The sequence below is a fragment of the Thermobia domestica genome, chromosome 6 (genome assembly GCF_964235325.1).
Source record: "Thermobia domestica chromosome 6, izTheDome1.hap1.1, whole genome shotgun sequence".
NCBI lineage: Eukaryota > Metazoa > Arthropoda > Insecta > Zygentoma > Lepismatidae > Thermobia > Thermobia domestica.
This window is the reverse complement of record NC_137459.1, coordinates 195,656,204-195,678,293: the sequence shown is the minus strand read 5'-3', so window position 1 is coordinate 195,678,293 and position 22,090 is coordinate 195,656,204. Positions and strand designations below refer to the sequence as shown.

Genomic DNA, 22,090 nt, shown 5'->3' with positions numbered 1-22,090 from the left:
TTAATGTTGGATCAGTTAGCTGCTAAATGTAAAATATGCTTTGTCATGAGACCAAATAGTAGTGAATTTTTATTCAAGGGTATGCAACTTCACCGTCAGGCTGTTGAGCAACGTCTGGCGCACTTGAGTTCTGGTCAGTCCTTCCTTTCTCGACAAAGACAAGCTACGAGTAGGAGAACGGGCGGAGGATTCAATTCGAGGTAAGCACAAAAGTAGTCCTGGAATACTCATAAAACATTATACGAAGTATATAAAGTAGAGACGTCTTTGATTTTTAATTAAATGTGTGTGATCGTTACTATCAAGAGTCAAAGTCAAAAACGTAAGAAATTTTAGCAATCGTGCAGATAGAGAAGCGTGAATAAAGTAATCATATGACGCATTAGAAATGTTACATTGCAAAATCAATATTAAAATATGATAATTTTTCAACTTAAGTTTCGTAATCTAATATACTTAAAGCGATAATTTCTTTCATTGTATACTTTACAGATCATTTCTTACTATTAGTGTAGTATACGGTAAGTTTGTTTGGTAAATAACACAGATCTAGTTTTAATATTGATACATGGCTATCTATTACTGAATCATTCCAATAAGAAAATTAAAAATTGTCCTTTCTGTAAGAGAGATAATTAATTTATATTTCTAGTAGAAGTACATAGGGTAAAGAATATTGATTCATTTCCAGAAAGTAACTATGTACATTTTTTATTATATTTTTTTTATGAATATTGCTTTAACATTCTCACAGGAAAAAAAATCGTTTAAGTATTGATATTCTTTTTTGTATCATAATAAGTCCTTGCATTACCCATATTCACTCCTAGTATTCTTTAGGTTTCTTGTGAAAGGAAGAAACGGCAGATAAATACTGATTTCTAAGTTCTCTAAATTTACCAATGTGCTTTGTACAATCATTGTCAAAAAGTTTATTCCAGTCTACATGTAAGAATACAAATGTTTCCCAATAGTTCTTTTAACCATAATTGTGCATTTTGGTATCTATTTTGTGTTAGTTTTAGTTTTAGTTTTTTTTTTTTTTTTTTTTTACTGATCTACAAAATTATTTCAATATTCAGATCTATATTAAAATTATGATAACTAAGTAGCCTTAATTTTTTTCTAATGTAAATATAGCTCACTCATTTAATGGAGAGTGTAAGAGGTATGAAGTTACATGATCACTGCACATTCAATCACACTATAAGAGAAGCTTAAGCAACAACTCACTCAAATTTTACTTTGTGCTTCTTCTGTTTCAAGTATTAAAGTGTAAATAATTTTAAAAATCTTTTTCACTTGTAGTAATTTGGTGTAAGTTTTTTGTATCTATGTAAGATGTTAGTTTTATTATTGCAAGTTACGAAAACTAATGACACTAAGGTAAGTAAGTTATTGATACAGTGCTTGAGACGTTCACTGAAAAGAACTACTTTGTCATAACACATCATTTAATACAACACCACCATGAAAAAGAAAAATAGAGTGACGCTGCGCTATGTACATGCCACTGCTGCTGAAAGCTGTTCGTTGTATAACGTATATTTTTACACTTAATCTGTCATTGCATTATTTGTCTTCGTGCATGTAAAAGAAATTCAATATGTAAGATTTTCCCAGTCTCCTAATAGACACTTCTTGAAAATACAACATTTACGAATAATCTACGATTACCTAATCAAAAATAGGTATAGCATATAATCCATATACGGTATATATTTTACGTAATACTAGCAAATGTCCGTCCCTCTTCCATGCTACCGTGGACAATATTTTGCGTGTTTCATATTGAATATTCTTTAAAACAAAACGTTCTCATATGCAAAATTTACTTTTATATGCAGCGGTTCTTAAGAAATGTACATAAATATTTTTTTCTTAAGTATGAAATTCCTTCAATTCAAGCGAGTAGATGAGATGTTCGTTTCCTATGGACCAAAAGGTCCCTACATACGTAGTTTCATGCATTTATGTCAAATGATTCGAAAGAAAAAAAAAAGTAATAATAGTATAATTTCCCACGATTCTCATGCTTCTGCAAATGGAGTAAATGTTTGTGTAGTGATCTTACAATATATGCCAAAGAGAATAAAAAGTTTCCAAGTACAAGATTGCGTGCCTTTTGTCGAAGGGTAGGAGGAGAAAAAAAACGCGATCCATTCAGGGTGCAAGTCCGAAATTCGAACAAATGAATAATATGTTCGTAATTTGTTTATCAAAAAGTCCCTATATGCCAAGTTTGGCTTCTTTATGTCCAACGGTTCAAGAGAGCCACCTAATAATAGCGAAGTAGTAAAATTTTCCATTATTATGCAAAATTCGTGCAGATGAACGAGATCTATGGTTCAGTGTATAATTCTAACTTTCATGTCTGTATATCCGGCGGTTCAAAAATATCTCCCATAGTCCATTTGCATACAGCATATTGAATTATCCCTTTACCCTTCATTCTCTTAGGGGTGGAAGTTCGAAAACTCATGCAGGTTAATGATATTCGTAATTATTAGAGACCGGATTTTTATGGACTAAAAATATGGTAAATAAGCAGTTAAATAAGCACTTATAATTCGAGTAATAGATATTAAATCTAACTCAAAATAATAGACATAAACGTTCCATGAAGTGCTGAAACTGAACTCAAATGATGAATAGTGTTAAAGGATATCTGCTCCAGATTCTAAACTCTTGAGTTGATCACAGTAATCATGTCTCACGGAATACCAGAAATTACACCCCATAGCATCACAAAGCTGCCGCATGTTTCACGATGGGAAAAGACAGTTCAGAACATAAGTTACTTCGGGCGTCCATCGTATGTATCATAAAAAGTACTATGTTGCATTGAAAATATCAATTTCCGGTCTGAATAACGTACTTCGGGTAAACACCGGAAGCTAAAAATAGTACGGTTCGGTAGAACATAACCAAATACATGAAATATCATTTCTGAAATTTTGTTTAATTTACTTATTTAGATTTTTAGAGGGTTGTATGGGTGGTCTGGAAACTAATACCGCGTTCAAGAAGTAGCCGAATTCGAAGGTTATTTAAGGGTCTTTAGAAGCATTTTTCACAAAAATGTTTCAAACAAAAGTTTTCTGTATTTTTGACGTAGAATCCGAAACCGAGATGAAAAGTACCACGTTGCATTTAAAAAATTCAACTTCCGGTGTGGATAACGTACTTTCAGTAAAAACTGGAACCTGAAAATAACACGATTCGATAGAACATAATCAAATACGTGAAATACCGTTTTTTGAGACTGTTTTACGTAGAAATTTTGAACTCCTACTCCCTTAGGACACTCCCTTTAATCAGAGTGACATAATAAGACCTCAGCTTGTGGTAGGTACTAACTGTGTTCCAAAATTCATTTCAAACTGTTCAATCGTTTTCCCGTGATTCGATCACAGACAACAGGCAACATCGCTTTCAATGGTGAAGAAAGAAATTATAAGAAATGCCCCCCCCCCCCCTTTTTGCCCCTAGAACGAAAATTATCAAAAACGCTGGGACATGTGTCCACTTATTTTTAATGAGGAGTTTACATTCCAAGTTTTAATCTCCTAGCTTGACAGGATGGTATGATAGTTAATTTTTTTGGAGTAAATTTCCCCTCTCCTTCTCCTCTTTATGGCACACATTTTAATCAAAGTAACATGACAAAAACTCAGTTCAATGTAGGTCATTACTATATTCAAAGATCATCTCAATCAGCTCAGCTGTTCCCTCGTGATTCGATCACGAACAAGATCATTTTGATTTTTATATAATAGATGTGTATTTAGAGGGCAAGGAATATTTAAATAATCGTTAAGAAATATGAATAAGATCAGAACCTAAGATCACTTTTTACTTCAACAAGAAACAAAAATTTCCCATAAAAATCAGTAATTTTATATTCAAGATTGCATGTCTAATGTGAAAATCTGTCCGGTAGGTCATAGCTCTTTGCGATCTAGTACTTTAGGGAGTACAGTTCAGTCTATAAACGTTTTGCTATATACTGTTAATATGTAAATGGCAGTGTGAATGATTTCTTTTTAAGACTTCTTTGGAGACGTGAAAACCATGATTTATCGTGACAATGAGCACCTGTTTCATTTTTCAGACTTCCTCTTTTAATGGGATAAGAAACTTGAAGGTTCATCGCTGCAAAAACCGTAGCCCAGAAATCTTGCCTCTTTTGTGCTAAATCAACTCATTAACAGTTATTCACTTTCTTAAGATCCATTGCTATTATTCTTTAAATAAACGTGTGTGTGTTTATTATCTATATGGAACGAGTAAAATGTGGAATTTGGTTGGAGAAAGACGTTCTCCTCAAGACAGTACAGAGTTCCCTTGTGGCTATTTGCATAGTGTACGCGCCTTTGGCGTAGGAGATACGCGTTCTATTCCCGAGGAAAGCTCATGTGGTTTGGATCCCACGTTAAGTTGTAAGTCTTACGTCTCTTATAGCCTCGCTGTTGAACAGGGCACTAAATTCAAAGCCAATCCCAACCAATCTTAATACAGTGCAATAATAAACAAACTTTGAAGTCTGATGAAGTTTGTTAGATATTTAATTTCTTGCGAAATTATCTGTACGCAATTTGGCGTAGTAAGTTGTCTCAGTATTTGGATATAAATATGAAGATGTGAATGAATGTGATAAATACATAGGTATCCAAATCAGGAGGAAAAGTCAGAACATGATACTGATTTGATTCATCAATTAATATTGTCATTTAATGCCCCTTTGTGACCAAGTCGTAACACACATGTTTGTGTACGCGTAATCAAACGTTCCTCTATGCGGATATTTACCGTATCATGGTCAACTAAAGCAATAAATTACATTGTCAAAGTAACACATTATGAAATTTCTACACCCAGAACTCGAATGAAAATTTGAAGTGCCATATCTATTTAGGACAACATATCAAGAACTACATATTCTTCAAGTGACTCTACGCCTTCGCTGGGAAATAATTATATTGTCTCAGAAGTTTTCCCTTGTTCTTATTTTCTTCTTGAAAATTTTACATCGTGTTTCCTCCCTCTAGTGCACTGTGGTAATTACGGTTCAGTCTTGAAATCTTTACTAATGTTGATCTCTAAAGTATCGTATTCAAGGATATTAAGTTCTTGTTTGGAGCTTTAAATTCTGGCTAAGTCATGCATGTGTATGCTAAATAACTACATTATATTTGTGTGTCAAGATTAAGATCATGTGGACAGACATTATAATGACTTCAGTTTGTATGAATAACATGCTTATCCGTAGTGAACGTGATTTCAGTGTGATTCTAATTACATTAAGCGTGGAACGCAAATTAAACAAACAAACGATGGTCTTCATACAGCCCCTGTGATAGATTTGGGCTCATAAGCTTTTACGTCACTCCATTGCTTTGCTCTTGTATTGGAATGAAGTTTAATTACAATCAGTTTGTCCCAATGTTCATGAAAGAAAAAAAAAAAATAACAACTTTGAAGCGAATGGATGTATTAACGGCGGCTTAAACAAAGAGAGAAATTAATATCAGTATGTCAATTATCCTAGCTGGAGCGATTGCAGTTGAGTCCGAAACTCAGAAATCTTCTGAAAGAAAATAGATTTTCTTTACCTTGTTTGGCTAGGAAATGAATTATGCAGAGACGTCTCTATCAATTAGAATAAAGTACATTATACAATATTGTATATGAAATATGTCATTGTAATTCTACTAACCGAATGCAGTGCGCAACAGTTGGCTAATAGTGATTCTAAACCTACATAATTATTTTCACTGTAGCATGGAATACCCTTCGTATTGACCTTTCTAGCAAAAATTTAGTAAACCTAACACCATCCTTTCTGTTTTGTTCCCTATGTGCATACTAAAGCTCAAACCTTGTTGGCATGTACTTCGCAGAATAGTGTCTGAACTGTCAAATTTATAAGTTAACACGATCGTAACTTTTTTTTTTTTTTTTTTTTTAATATTTGCGTGTGTCCCTGTAGCTCGTCGTATATTTGCATGGTACATTTATTACTCTAGATACTCACATTTCTTTGCGTGCCCAAAATGTATTATTTACCTATGCTTTGAATATGTGAAGGACGCATGAAATTTGTTTCCACTGTCTTGACGTCCATATATTTTCTTAAGTTTAAATGAATAAACGATTGCTTACTATAGAATGATATAGTAGAGATTATGTTATAGACAGTCTCTAGCTTCATTCCTATGGCTATTAAGTGCGTGTATATGTTACGAGATGGGGTAAATATTCTATTTCCTATACATTGACACTACTGATTCACTTCCTAATCTACTTGAATTTAGTATTTCGTACTTCGAGTTTCATGGTAAAATCACGAGTAACCGAATGGCTACATACTTGATTTTATTGTCTGTGGTACTAGTTTTGATCCCTTGGGGGAAAACTCTTATAGCCAACAGGAAAATGAGATGAAATGTATAGTTTTACGCCCCATGTTATGCCTTGTAGGTTAAAGAAGATTGATGACTAATGAATGATTGATGTATAACTGGTTGAATAAGAATGTGAAGAAAACAGGAGAGCTCCGAGAAAACCCACGGACACGATGTTGTTCACAACAAACTCACATAGCCTGGCATCAAACCAGATACTCATTGCACCAGAGGTGAGGGCTCTACAACGGAACCACCCGTGGGTCCTTTCGTAAGAACCAAATGTAATTTAATATAGTTGATTGTCTTCATCTGGTGACCATGTGCTGGATCCACTTTGATAAAATGTAGTGTGTCAAAGGATTTTTTTTTTTTTTTTTTTTTTTTTTTTTTTTTACCATTGGTTAAATAATTCGCTGTGAGGTTATCAAAGTTAATATTTGGTTCTAGTTGCACAGTGGTCATTGGTAAATCTTCTATATTTTTTCTATATTATTATGTCCTATGCTAGCTAATATTGTTCAAGTCATTCTCTTCATCAAAAACATTACTCTCTTCATTATCCATGCTTCCGTAGCGTAAGTGGTTATGGTATAAAGTACCTGTTGTATAGTAGCATTTTTCTTTTTCTAGTTATACTCTAATTTTAAAATAGATGTTTTATGCTTTGGTAAAATCTTGTACATATAATGTCTTAATAACTTGTTCTTTATTTGGCCATCTGCTGTAAGTTGTCGTTCTAGACATTTTAAACGTTATGCTGTGGTCAATAGATTTCCACATAGTTTTATTTATTTATTTAGTCTTGTTTTTTGTGTATTTCTTAAAATAATCAATCAGAGTTTTACATATCTCTTGGCTTATACGTAGGCCATACTCTTCTGTACATTCATCCTAAATACAGCTCTCTCAGTATTTCTTCAGTTTAGCGCAGCTATGACTACCTGAAAAGTTTAATCTAATAAAACGGATTTTTTCTTTTTCGGTAAGTTATGCATGTTAGATCGTAAGATACACTGAGTTTGAAGGATGGAGTTACAAACCCCATTCAGCGATCTTATACTCTAATCTGGTTAGAATATTATTGTATCATTTCTCTGAACCTCTTTTTTAATGTGTTGTTGTGTGGTTATATCACTAAAAAACACGTAATTTGTCATGTTCAAACAGAAGACCAAACCAAGTACTTCTTGATTACGAATAAGTTAGACTTGATCGTTTTCGGTTTCTCATTATTACTTTCTTGTGGACCATCTGTTTTGTTGGGGAGGGGTCTTATGCATTATTTTACTTGTCAAATACTAATATAATATTTGACTTGAAAATTGAACTATATATGATATAAGATTTTGTTAAATATTCAATAATTCAAAGATAAAATTACTTCACTTTTCTGCTGTCATTGATGTTGTTGCATGAGTATGATTTTTTAATTTATATATATTATTTTAATTTATATATATATATCGGGTGTTCTAAAACTGACACTTGTGGATCACAGATCAGTATTCCACAGGTCAAAATAAAGTGAAAATGCTATATAATGTTACATCCTCTGGGACCTCCTTCAGCCCTGTGGAGAACTAAAAATTCATACTTGGCAACGTCGTGTATTAACTTTGAACTATTCGCATTGCTCTACGAATCCATCAAGTAGTTACATCGATTGTCACCAGATGGCAGTTAAAGCCGGTAGACGCAAAGTAATGAAAATTATGAGTTATTACATATCAGTCATTTTGAGGGTATCTTGGAGATTATTCAAACATGTTGATTGGCTGATCGTCTGTTTCAGCGTTGATGATTGGCCATTCCTTTCTTGATTGGAGAATGGATTGTCATTACTCGTACAGCTTTAATTTAGTCTGTTAGACGTTGATATTTGTGTGTGTGGTGTGTGTAAGTGTTACAGAGCTTACGCAGCGGACTGATATAAAACCAAGAGTGTCGCGTTAGTAACTTGTTTCTCGTCATCTTGAACGCATTTAAATTTTTTTTTTAAGTTTTAACGTCTTGAAAAATATTATCTAAAACTAACGAAAAATATAAAACCGGTAATAACAGTAAAATACATTTGTAAATGCTTGTACTAGAGATATAATTGTCATGTTAAGTTTAAATTATATGTTAGACTAGCAGCGTTCACCCCGCTTCGCTGCGGTCACCCCGGAACGCAATAAACTTTGTTACTTAGATAATTTTTACTTTTTCGCTTTCAAGTGATATGATAAAAACCATAGAAGATTGCACTAATGTTAACATTATATCGCCTGTCATTTATGTTAACCCGCCCCGCTTCGCTGCGGTCACCCCAACCCGCCCCGCTTCGCTGCGGTCATCCCGGAACGCAATAAACTTTGTTACTTAGATAATTTTTACTTTTTCGCTTTCAAGTGATTTATAGCGCCTGTCAGTTATGTTAACCCGCCGAGTCACAGGGTCATGCGGGTTGCATATAAATACGTTTATTTTTATACCTATGATGAACTAATAACAAAGGATTTGTACGTATGGACACCTGAATGGTCAATTATCTCAAGACACTGGTAATTGAAAATTAAAGTGATATGATAAAAACCATCTAGGGTCCACATCCTAACAACCCCCCAAAAATGAAAGAAATCGGTTCAGCCGTATTAGCGTGATGAGCGGACAAAGGATTTTTTTTACGTATTCACACCTGATTGGTCAATTATCTCAAGACACTGGTAATTGAAAATTAAAGTGATATGATAAAAACCATCTAGGGTCCAAATCCTAACAACCCCCCAAAAATGAAAGAAATCGGTTCAGCCGTATTAGCGTGATGAGCGGACAAAGGATTTTGTGCGTTCTCTTTTATATATATAGATTCAATTGAAGAAGAAGAAACAACTTATTTTTTTATCATTTCTACATTACTATTACAAGGATGGTTATTTTTAAATTTATTTATTTAGCACTCGGGAACTTTTTCACTTGTAAAACACCGTTATCATAAGGTTGCTTGTTGTGGATTCTACATATAGAAAAAAAATCACTGTTTCTGATGGGTTTATCTTTTTTTTAGTTTAACATCGCACAATTATGCACCGAAGTTAAGGGACGATATAAATGAAATGATGGAATTAAGAAATTGGAAGCAAAAGGGAGAACCCATGTAATTCATCATAAAGTTCATTTGGGGCGAGCTGGGATCGACCAGGAATCCCACGCACGAAATATATAAAAAAAATGGAACTTAGAGAGTAGGAGCGAGATGATAAAATGTGAATTAGGAATAAATGCACCTTTTATAAAAGAATTGAATGATTATAGCTTCACTAAACATATTCATTTGCACACGTAGGTAATAGAGCATTGTTCATTTTAAGGAAGTGAGTACTGGATATAGTAAGGGGTGATATTACACTTACAGCATTAAAGAAAGAGGAGAAACTGCTTTTTAAAAAAAGCACAGAGCATACCCGTGAAATATGTATATTGTAGCAAGTATCCTGCTCGACAGCTTTAAGTTAAAGGATATATATCAACATACGATTTTCGTCGCCAATACTTCTAAATTTCTAGACTGCAGTTCACTATGTCTTAAATCTAATTCCGGTATATATATATATATATATATATATATATATATATATATATATATATGTAATTGTGTTACGGTGCTGTGTTAGCACCGAAAATTTTGTGCTTCACACTGGGAAACGAAGCCAGAATTGCACTCACCTAAGACCAGCTACAAAAGAGTAAAATGTAATGTGAGTATAAATCAAGTAGCAATGGCACATGTATACCACGTTAAAGAGCTTATTTTATCTTGCGTGATATATTCTTATTTAATACTGAAACCGGAAATGGTAATAGATCTCTACCACTTGTGGCTTTGGTAGAGGGATTAGAATGGTGACGGGATTTATTCTTGGGACGCTTCATTGATTGCAGAAAACCGTTTCTCACTGTAGAAAGTAGTTACAGGGAAAATGTATATTATTGTATTGAATCCGTAATTGGCAACATTCGTCAATATAGTGAGGGGAAGTGGTTAATAGAAGAACTGTTGCAAAGAAGAAATCAAATTTTGACGATAAGTAGGACAAAAAATATCGTTTTTGTATTTTTCATAGTTTTACGAGCTATTATCCGAAAAATAGTGATTGCACATGAAGGAAGGATATGCAAGATACTAGTAAGAGAGATATTTTACCTTATTTTTACATGATTAGGGTTATTAATGTAAAACCATTATAAGCGCTACAGGAATAGCTGTTGTTGTTGTTGATAATTGATGTTGATAATTCTGAGTGCTGAGCTCCCTTGTAGCTAAGCAGTTAGCGTACGCTCCTGTGGCGTGGGAGACTCGAGTTCGATTCCCGGGGGAGTTCATGTGGTTTGGATTCCACGTTAAGCTGTAGGTCCACGTCTCATGCAGCCTCGCTGCTGACAGGGACGCTAAGCTGAAAATCCAATCCAATCAAATTAAATTCTGAGTGTTTACATTAAAGCTTACAGAAGGTGTACTCATTCCTCGTTTTAATGTATAAAAAGGGGGAAACAGTGGTCTGATATTGCCGATTGTCCGTGTGTTATGGACACATTACATACTAAGTCTGTAATGGCTAATATCTACAGTTATATTACGAATGAACACAGTACTATGCTTTTAAACAAACAATATCCAATCTGATAGTGTAAATACATCTACACTGTAAATTTGTAATATAATACAGTAATTTAATCATTAACATCAGGACTACTCCAGATTTTCCGACGTTCTTTAAAGGGAAGTACGTAAGATCGAGGGATGAGTGTAATTAGTTTGTCATGGAAGTTATTTTCTTATGTTCAGACATGTGAAAATAGAATTAACACACAAATAAATACAACATACAACCACGATCAAAGTAGAACCAAATTCCACGTCGAATAACATAATTGAGCAAAAAATTCTTTAAAATTTTATAAAGTAGACCACTCGTAAAACTGCACACTATACTGCTTATACAGGGTGGCCAAAAAAATCTCTTTACACCCAAACTACATGCGTGTTACAATGTAAGATGTTAAGATATTTAAATCTTCCATCCTGATCATTGATATGGCAACAGTGCTTCTCACGTGAATTGCCATGTGATTGCCGCGCAACTGCACGTGACTGCCTGCGCAGGGAGGAGAATAAGCTATGTGCGTTGACCAGTTCATCGTCTCTCCTTTCCGTGTTTGGTGAACAACAAAGAGACCAGTAACTTCACTTTGGAGGAGCGCTTAGTGGCAACTGTATGGGTCTATAAACGGAAACACAGCAATGAAAATATACCGCAGGTGATGGATAGGTTTCGTGAACGGTTTGGTAAGGAGCCACCAAGTCATCAGACTTTGATTAGATGGAAGAAAAAAAAACTTTTCGCCTAAGAAGTGTTTTGGATGCCCTTCGTTCTGGTCATTCATCAACCCGAAAGGAAATGAGTGCAGAAGTTAGTGCATCAGTGATGCGTTCACCCTACAAGTCGATCAGAAAGTATTATTAATGTAGGGATGAAATAAATGCAGATGTAAAGGGACTTTCTGGCCACCCTGTAGTAATTGAACAAGAACAATATTCTCTGCTATTCATAAAATTTTAAATGAATAAATAAAGATTGAAAACTTAGTGTCAGTTTGCCACATTTAAATATACAAATTACACGTTATTTTTCCACAAAAGATGCCACCTGTTCTCTTAATGCGAGTTCGTAATGTATGCAAAATTGTATTTTAGTCACGTTAACGTAAAGTTATCTAGATAAATTTACATCCATTTACTTTCCTAAATTTCAAAGTCTATTTCAACTGCACCGACAAACATTGCATCACTTCAAAGTTTTGAATGTCAGATATTCTGTTACTACACAGAATATGTTTAAATTATCTTCTGAAAATATTACCTTTTCTTTGCTAACTTAGAAAAAAATACCACCTTATTTCCCAAGATCAGTATATATTGAATTACAAAGCTGAAGATAGTCGTACGGATTATCTGGAATCTATATTATAAAATTGAAAGTGATTATGTTTGTGACTCTTAATCTCTTGAACCGACCGACCGACCTCGATCAAATTTCTGGCGTAGATGCGGTTCTCGCCTGGGAGTGTTTTTAGCTGTTCACTTTGGCGGTATATCTTGGGGGAGGGGAGATAAAAAAAAAGAAAGAAATAAAACTCAATAAGTCTTGAACCACCAGACCGATATCGATCAAATTTTCAACATAAATGTGGTTCGGGACTGAAATAGATTTTATCATTTCACTTTGACGGAACAGAGGGGAGGGGGAAACATATAAAAATCAATATAAATAAAAATAAAAAAGTGACTAGGTTTGTGACTTAATAACTCTTGAACCATAGGACCAATCTCAATCAAATTTTCAATATAGATGAAGTTCGGGACTGGATTTTTTTTGACTTCACTTTGACGGTAGAACCTAGGGGATACATATATATATATATAACTTAATAATTCTTGAACCACCCAACCGATCTTGATCAAACTTTCAGCATATATGCGGTTTGCACCTGGCATGGTTTTTGTCATTTCATTTTGACAGTAGAACTTTGGGAAGGGGGAGGGGAGGGGAGATATATAAAAATAAATAAAACCTAATAACACTCGAACCACCTGACAGAACTCGATCAAATTTTCAACATAGATGAGGTTCAGGACTGGAAAGATTTTTATATTTTCTCTTTGACTGTAGAATTTAGGGACGGGGGAAAAATTTAATAACTCTTGAAACACCCAACCGATCTCGACTAAATTTTCAACATGGATGATGATCGGGCCTGGGATGATTTTTGTCATTTTACTTTGACGGTGCAATTTAGAGGAGGGGGTGGGGGATATATATATGTAAAAAGATAAAAGTGAAAGGAATTGTCTTTGTGACTTCATTACTCATGAACCACGCGACCGAACTGAATCAAATTTTCCACATAGATGAGTTCGCTCCTGGGATGATTTTTATCATATCATTTTGACGGTAGAACTTAGGGGGGGAGATATATATATAAAAAAATATATAAAACTTAACTCTTGAACCCTCCGACCGATCTCGATGAAACTTACAGCATAAATTAGGTTCGGGCCTGTCACAATTTTTATTATTTTACTTTGACGGTGCAACTTAGGGGAGGAGGAAGATATATATATATATATTAAAATGTAAAAATGCAAGTAACTGTTTTTTCTGACTTCATCACTCTTCAGCCACCCGATCGATCTCCATGAAATTTTCATCGTAGATGAGGTTCAGACCTGAGATGGTTTTATCATATCACTTTGATGGTGCAACTTAGGGGAGGAACATTTATAAATGATTGAAAATGACCGATATTAGTGTCAAATCTATAGTTTTCGTGGTCGCTGAGATGCACAAATCCAAATTCAGCATCGCAACTTGGTTGAGGGAGAGGAAGGATATATATATATATATATATATATATATGATCGAAAGTGACCAATAAGGGTGTCGAATCCATGGTTTTCGGGTTCGCTGAGATGAACAGTGACACTTCCGATCCCGTTTACATCTAAATTTAGCCCCGCAACTTAGGGGAGGGGAAATAAATAAAACTGATCAAAAATGACCCATATTAGTGTCGAATCCATAATTTTCGACGTCGCTGAGATGAACCGATCTTTCCGATGCCACTAAAAACGAAAACAGCATGTTGCATGGGTACCAAACACATGAGATAAGGAGTTGTGCATTTAAATTTTCATTTTAGCCCAGCGAAATGGATAATCGATGCTAGTACATTCTAACATCAAATGTTATAGTTCGCTTGGTAGCCGAGCGTACTGTCACGTTTGTTCGGTGCTTACTTTTTAAAATTTAAATGTTCACCTTTACCTAGTTCAAATCCCACTGTATATTGTACTTTTTATTTTTCCCCCTATGATCTTGTATCATTAACGTATTCATTTATATATATATAATCACTTAATTTTGCCTTTTTTAAGAAATATTAAAATATAAGTGTATATTTTGAGATCTCACTGATATCTTAGATTGCGGTGAGGCAGTATAAAAACATGTATGTAACGAAGCATTTATTTATTAGTGGATTATTTGAATTTGACAAAAAAATTTGTTTCAAGTCATCCTTTTTTTAGTTTTCATTTTTGTAGAAAAATCTTTATTTGAGATTTATATTCGTTACAAAATAAATAAATAAATAAAATTATACGGATTTATTTAGCACACAAGTATTTTTGTAGGAACAATTTGACTTAACCTGGTATTTGCTCTCTGTTAGCAAGTGAGGTGTGCTTATTCTTTATACCGACGCTAATAGATGGTGCTAGTATCAATGTCTATCATCTTTAACTACCATCTGGAAAGAATCAGTGTAACTATTTGATGGATTAGAAGATTAACTATTGGTCTATCTACGATGTTACCATGTAGTTAAAAACACGCTTCAGGCGAGGACCCGAAAGCTATACAATTATATTTTTCACTTCATTTTAAGGTGTAGAATAGTGCTCTGTGGGTCGTGGGCGCCATTTTCGGAACACCTGATATCTATCTATCTATATATATTCGAATATTTGGTTGACGAATATATATATAACACTCCTGCATGAAATTTTTGTTGATTTAGGGAAATAATTGGAATGCCTTTTTATTTATTTTTCCTAGCATGCGTCTCGCATGTACCTCAAAATAAAGTTTAATAAAAAATAATTTGCTTTACTTTCATTCTTTTACTTGTTTGTTGCTTGTGTTAAAAAAATAGCATGAATTTATTTTGTTGCCTTTGTATGACTCATTTTTATTTGTTTTTGCATTGGATTTTCTTTTCAGTGAAATCTACAATGAGTACTAAAAGTACCGTCCAATGAACCCAACCAGACCCAATGACAATACTGATGTTTGGACACATCAAGGCAATTGTATACTGTCTCTCTGCGTACTGTTTCCTGCCTCCCTCTTTAGGAAAAGTTTAAATAGAATCTTCCGATTACAAGAAATGTTCTAGTTTATATATATTCTCTTATGTCTTGTCTTTGTCTCTAGGCTTTCACAGCAGCGAAAAGCGCAACAATTCGAAGACATGAAGGTGATATGAAGAGATGATGAGGATATTTTTCTATTTTATATTACTTGGAAGTTTTCAGGTGGTACCAACGGTCACAAGAATTTTAAACGCTTTATAACTTTAACTTTGTGATAACAGAGATTGTGAATGAAGTATATTTAAGTTCTAAATTGTTTGAAATAAGAGTTTAACTGTCGTTGAAATGTTGTATGATCCTTTGTAAAAAGAAAAATGAACAGAAATGGACCTGTGATTTCTACATCAAAATTTGTAATAGTGAAAGACTACCACTTAATTTTGTTTGAAGAAAATAACTAGATTAATCGTCGAATTGTGTCATTGTGAAAACGAATATCTTGATAGTTGAACTTTGCGTAACATGGGATACAACTCAACACAAGATACATATTGTGAAGAAGTTCAACAAGAGCAATAGTAAATCTTAAAGTTGTTGGAGTATTTGATTTCACATTGACTTCATCGTTTGGTTGACGAATATTTCGCCTTCGGCAGTTCTCTTGCTTTTGTAAAAATCTTACACAACTTTTGTATGTATTATTTCAACTATAGCAAAAATTCAAAGCCCTTCTGCTAATAGTTTTGGACCCACGGTTGATTTTAAACCACCTACTTAACAGTTGGCTTTATTGTTAACTAAACTACTATAAATAATTTCTGGACAGCTTTAAATCTATTGACGAAATGAATGAAATCACATTTGTTAATTTTTTAGAGTAACATATTTACTTATAGCGTTTTTACGAATTATTCATGTAAAATAAATATAACAGTATTTACTTTTAGCTCAATATTTCTGCCCAAAGGAGAAACGTAATTGAATAGTGTTAGAGTATATTTTTGTCATTCAGAGATATGGTAATTAATGTGTTGAGGGTTTGTAGGTTTATCATAAGAATCTAAATTAAGAGATAGAGAGAAAAACTAAATATCTGCCAGGTTTCTTGTGTAAACTGACAAAGTCAGTATGTTAAATATACGTATATCTGACTAAATTAAAGTTGATGATCAAAATGTAGTACTTACATAAATTGAATTGTAGTTTGCAGTGTGTTAATGTGCTAAGGACTTCGCTGTGATGGAAATTTGAGCAGTGGAATTCAGTAAATTAATTGATTATATGATTGGTACGTCAATGTACAAAAAATTTTCTTCAAACAAACGCAATGAAAATTGTTCTCAGATTTCTTCAAATATATAGTTTGTACATATTTTCAAGGGAAATTCTGACATTTTCTTCTGGTTGTTATATGGTTTAATATTATATTTTAATACAAATCTTGACAACTCAAATTTAGATTTCTGTATTCGACTAAAGAGATTTTCTCAGTTAAATTTATACAGTTATGTAAAATATAATTGTTTATTTACCTTTCTTATTGTTACAAATATTATTTTAATTTATTAAGAATGTTGTTGCATATTGTGTTCTAATTTCAAAGTTGTAGGATGTACATGATACTGTCCGTGTAAGTTAATTTGTAAAAAGTTAGCTTTATATCAGATTTATTTAGTATTTATTTGCTAAAGAAAGTCAATAATATGGTAACTAAGATTTTTGATATTTGTTGGAAACGAGAAATTAATATTAAAAACGTTATTCGTACCTGAACAGTGTAGTAGATTAAACTTACCCGAATCCTAAGACGAACAAAGTCGTACTTCATCCAAAATGTGTGTGTAAAATATTCGTAATTTCGATTGCTAATAACTTTGTTTTGCAACTTTTTCAACTTGTCATTATTATCTGAATACGAAAGGGTGCTTCACTTAATAAAGTACTTTCTTTAATGTTGAAATTACGAAGATGTGCAACAATTTTGTGCAATGTTGAGTAAGTATTGTATATTTTTTTTCCTATAGGGCGTAACTATGATTTCACTCAAAGCAGAGGTCATTCTCATCATAAAATCCTCTTGTCAGCATCTTGAGAACTGAAAATAGGTTCTTGATAAATCACATACAAAGAAATGGCAGACAACCTACTCAACGACTCCAAATTACGATATGTCGGGTAATACGGATGGTCTAATAAGGATTTTAGATTCCAATATTTGCCAGACAAGTATATTTATTAGTATTACTTAATCGACAATAATAAAACTAAATTTAGAAAAAATGTACAAAAAGATTCTCACTTTTATCTAAAATGCATTAAAAAGTAGATATCATCATTTATTTATAACTGTTTGACTAGAAATAAGATCATAGAACACCCATAAAAAATATATATATGTTCTTGTTTACGTTCACATCGTATTACTTCACGATCAGATATAATTCAATCTTCTAGATATCTTTTAGCAGTTAATCTTAGATTACCTACCGATTGTTAAGGCTTTTATGAAACAGACACATCAATAGTGGCGCTGAAGAGCAATACAGTCATTACAGTGTCCACAATTTACGATAACTTCAAATTTCTCTAGCGTGATTAAGAATTAAAACCAACTACAATGGTACACTTTTTGTCAAAAAAGCCAATACTGCCTTCCAGAAACTAAGTCCGAAGAAATGACCCTAGATCCTTACGAGTTCCCTTTAGGTGTGGCTCTTTCTCCCTGTATTTTTTGCCACAATCAGGGGTGGATATTGAACGATAGTATTGCAATAAGCATATGGAAATTTCGTTGTAGACAAACAAAATAGCTACGCGTGCAATACAGAAAATTATGGTTATTTTAAGACGCAAATTTAACACATTTATATTTTAATCTAGAACGATTAAATAAGCGATGGAAGTAAGGGAAATAACTACAATGATTATCCATCTGCTTTTTCACTTGATTTGCTAATTGTTTTACTGCCAGTTCGAGTGTCCCCAAATCATACCTTTGTCCGGTTACCTTCCGTAAAGCCAAAACTAAGGAGTAATTTATGAAAAACTCATAGAAATCAGTAGGGTAAAAGCAACATCATTTGGAAACAATCTGCTGTTTTTTTTGGTATAACATGTGATCCATGCGTCCGTCTTTTGCGTAGGAGGTTCAGAGCAATCTGGTCTTTCTAAAAGCGTTGGAGATTTCAAGAAACAAAGCAAAATCATATCTACTTGCAATGTTAGTATTACGCCCTAGCAAAAAATAAACCAAATCCTGAATAAATTTTGCTGCTCATAAGACTAGTTCCTTTTCATTCTTTTTTTTTTAAAACGATATTTTTTCTGTAAATCAGGTAAAGAAATTTGTACTATATTTTCCGTAAAGTTCTTCGCGAAGTAATTCTGTAATTAATATTCAAATAAACATACAAACACAATGAGAAGAATCTTTAAAATTATGAATCATTATATAAAAAATATAATGATATGTTTATTATTTATGTATAATGTCCCTAGACTTTATGGTGGAAAAACATCGTGAGTGTGGATGTTTTCGGAGTTCTCTCATTTCCTTCCACGCTCTTTATTCCACCATTATCATCCATCCATCTCATTATCACAGTCTCCTTCAGCCTCGGCGCATTATCGTGGGACTTTAAACTGAACAAAAAGTTCCTCTCTAATTTTTAAATTAGAGAGAGCACACACACACACAATTTTATATATATATATATATATATATATATATATATATATATATATATATATATACTAGACTGTTAAACTAAACTCCACAGTTATATTCATGTTCAACGTAACAGTAACCTTTATTTCTTTAATTGTCTCAGACTGACGTATGTATAAGGTAACCAAAAAAGTTCTTTCCGTTTTTGACGTCACCTTAATCATGCGCTCAGAGAGAGGAAACGAAATGACGCACGTGCCTGCCAAGCGGTAGAGAGTTAGTCTGACCATCGACCTTCAGTAATACAGGCACGTTACGCACACACAGCAGTAATAGCTCGTCCAATGTCGAAGAGAAATGCAGGTATCGAAGCAACTTTGTTCGCGTCTGTTTATTGTATGACTTTAAAGTGGACCTGTCAGCTGCCGCATCAAGTCACAGCATATGGCAGGCATTTGGGGAGAATACCGTGAACGAACGCACCGTCAAGCATTGGTTCCAGAAATTCCTTCCGGGAGATACGAGCCTTTCGGATGAACTTCGTAGTGGACGACCACATCTGTTGAATGACGAGGCCCTGAAAGCAGCCACCGAGGACAGTGGTTCAACGTGTGATGAAGAAAGGTTCCATGTTTCCGCTGAAACAGTCAAACTGCACCTGCATGAGATTAGGGAAGTCATAAAGTTAATCAAGTGGGTACTCCGCCAATTGTCGGCAGCCAACAAGGAACAACGAGTGACAGCCTCCCCTTGCTCACTGGTGAGTAAAAGTGGGTCCTCTATGACACTCCCAAGCTTATCAGACACAGATTGTCGCCACGTGATCCTATTCCTGACATTTCAAGACCATCTCTGCATCCACGAAAGCTTATCCTCTCTGTATGGTGGAATTGTCGGTAAGTGATGGATGCATTACGAGCTCCTTCCACCTGGCCAGACCATCAATGCTGACCTGTACTCTCAGCAGCTGCAAAAGGTGCACCGTGCATTGCAACAGATGTAGCCAGCATTGGTGAATCGCAAGAATGTGCTGTTCCTGCACGACAATGTCAAGCCACTTGTAGCAAAGAGGACGTGGAAGACCCTTGAACAACTTGGCTAGGACACACTATGCCATGCATCATATTCACCGGACCTTACGTCAACAGATTACCACGTGTCTCATTTCCTCAATAACCACCTCAGTGGGAAATCCTTCGCAAATGAGGGAGAACTGCGGAACGCACTCACGGACTACTTTGCAGTTTTATCACCAGCATATTGCGCAGCTGTAGGAACATTGGCAAAATGTGCTGGATGCTGATAGAGATTACTTCGAAATCTAAAGGTACTTACTGTCCACTGTATTGCTCTTTATTTGTCACTGCTCTAGAACGGCAAGAACTTTTTTGATTACTTTGTACATTATATATATATATATATATATATATATATATATATATATATATATATATATACTGTATAATATAAATTTTGCACAACTTAATGCAATACATGTTCCTGTATGAATCCAAAACATAATTTCCAACCCTGAGATCATCTAAACTTAACATTTATTTTCAGTCATGAAATTATCTTATACTATACTGCACTGTCACAAGAATAGCATAATAACATGGATATACACATATATATATATATATAGAAAAAACACTTGAAAATAGTTTTAGGAGAACGCTAGTTGCACTTCTTTCCAATTCACGGTCCTTCATGAATTAGGTAGGAAAGAATAAAGCTCAACAAAAATGGTAAAACCCAAGTTGGTATATCGAGTCCACCCAACGACCTCCGAAAAACTTTGGGTAAAACTATGGTAAATAAAGAAGATATTAAAATTTGATAGCACGTCAAAAAGAACATCATTTCATAGTGATTGATCTACATCAAGAATCAAGAAACACCTGCTTCATACCGAAAGAATCATCTACAAGGACCAACACATGTGACTACCATATAAGTTTGATTGCTCTAAGTTGTAACGAGCGAAGCCATAGCAAGGTACTGTAGATTGAGTTAATTGTTGAAAGAAAAGCATGCTTAAGCACAAAGTGTCTCTGTACAACAGATGGGGATTTTTTTTTTTTTGACTTTAGTTTCTAATGTTCAACTTTGTAGCTACATTTGCTAAATGAAGTTACATTTTCTTTCAAATATTTTATTTGTCTGAAAATGTATTATGTGCAATTTATACCTGAAAAATGTATTTACATAAAAATCATATTCTATAAAAAGGAATTATGGAAAAGAATAAGCTTTGAAACGATTGAAATATATTTTAGTTTAACATTTTGAATTATTACATACATATACAAACTCACATTTTTATATTTTTTGTCTTACAAACGAAACGCTAAACAACAAATTTATATATTAATGAGCAGGCACAGTTTGTCCCTAAAACTTTATAAGAAAACTAGCTGAAATGCCCGCTCTTCGCACGGGGAGATTAGATTTATGGAAAACTTTTGAACTCTTGTCCCCCTTACGATACGCATTTCAATGGAAGTGTAATTATAAAAACCGATAAGATACTCTATTTCTGGCATACATTTTGAATTCCTCTTCTCCATTGTGATACTTAATCAATATGACATGCTAAAATCTTCAATAATTAATAAAAATACATATGGAGGGGTTCATTTCAAACGGGTAAGCCGTCTTCCATGATGCAATCACAAACGATAGACAACGTCTATTCTAATGTCGCGATAAAATATAGAAATTGCAACTTCCATCCTCTTAAAATCAGAATTTTGGAAAATGTTGGTTCACGTGTCCACTTATTTGTAATGAGGAATTTAAATACAGATTTCCATACTACGTGTCAGCGTGCTTAAAATAACGAACTACTTTTCTAACGTTCAGTTGTGCTAGCATGCATTTACTATGACCAAAGGATGTTAAATACGATAATGTATTTCTTTTTATCACAGGCTCAGCGTCATACAAGAAAAAAAGCTCTTTTTGTCAGCTTTCCGAAAAGATACACGTGACTCGCGTTTGCATGCTTTACATAGGGTATATGAAATTTTTTAATTCTTCTATCCCAATATGGACATATTTGTGTAAAACGGAAAGTGTTTGAAAAATCCCCAGCTA

At 33.8% G+C, this 22,090-nt stretch overlaps 1 protein-coding gene across 3 annotated transcripts in view; it reads left to right on the top strand.

Annotated features, from left to right (window-relative positions):
• LOC145688380 (protein Hook homolog 3-like) overlaps positions 1–18,606 on the top strand; it is a 168,742-nt gene extending 150,136 nt beyond the window's left edge. For 2 of the 3 annotated variants that reach the window (XM_081762548.1, XM_081762549.1), the window contains 2 exons: positions 79–200; positions 15,446–18,606. In XM_081762548.1, the coding sequence (XP_081618674.1) occupies positions 79–200; positions 15,446–15,497 (174 nt within the window). In that variant the 3' untranslated portion in view covers positions 15,498–18,606. Of the gene's footprint in view, positions 1–78; positions 201–15,232 lie in introns of all 3 variants that reach the window. The other variant, XM_081762550.1, reaches the window with a different exon arrangement.
• The last annotated feature ends 3,484 nt before the right edge of the window (positions 18,607–22,090 follow it).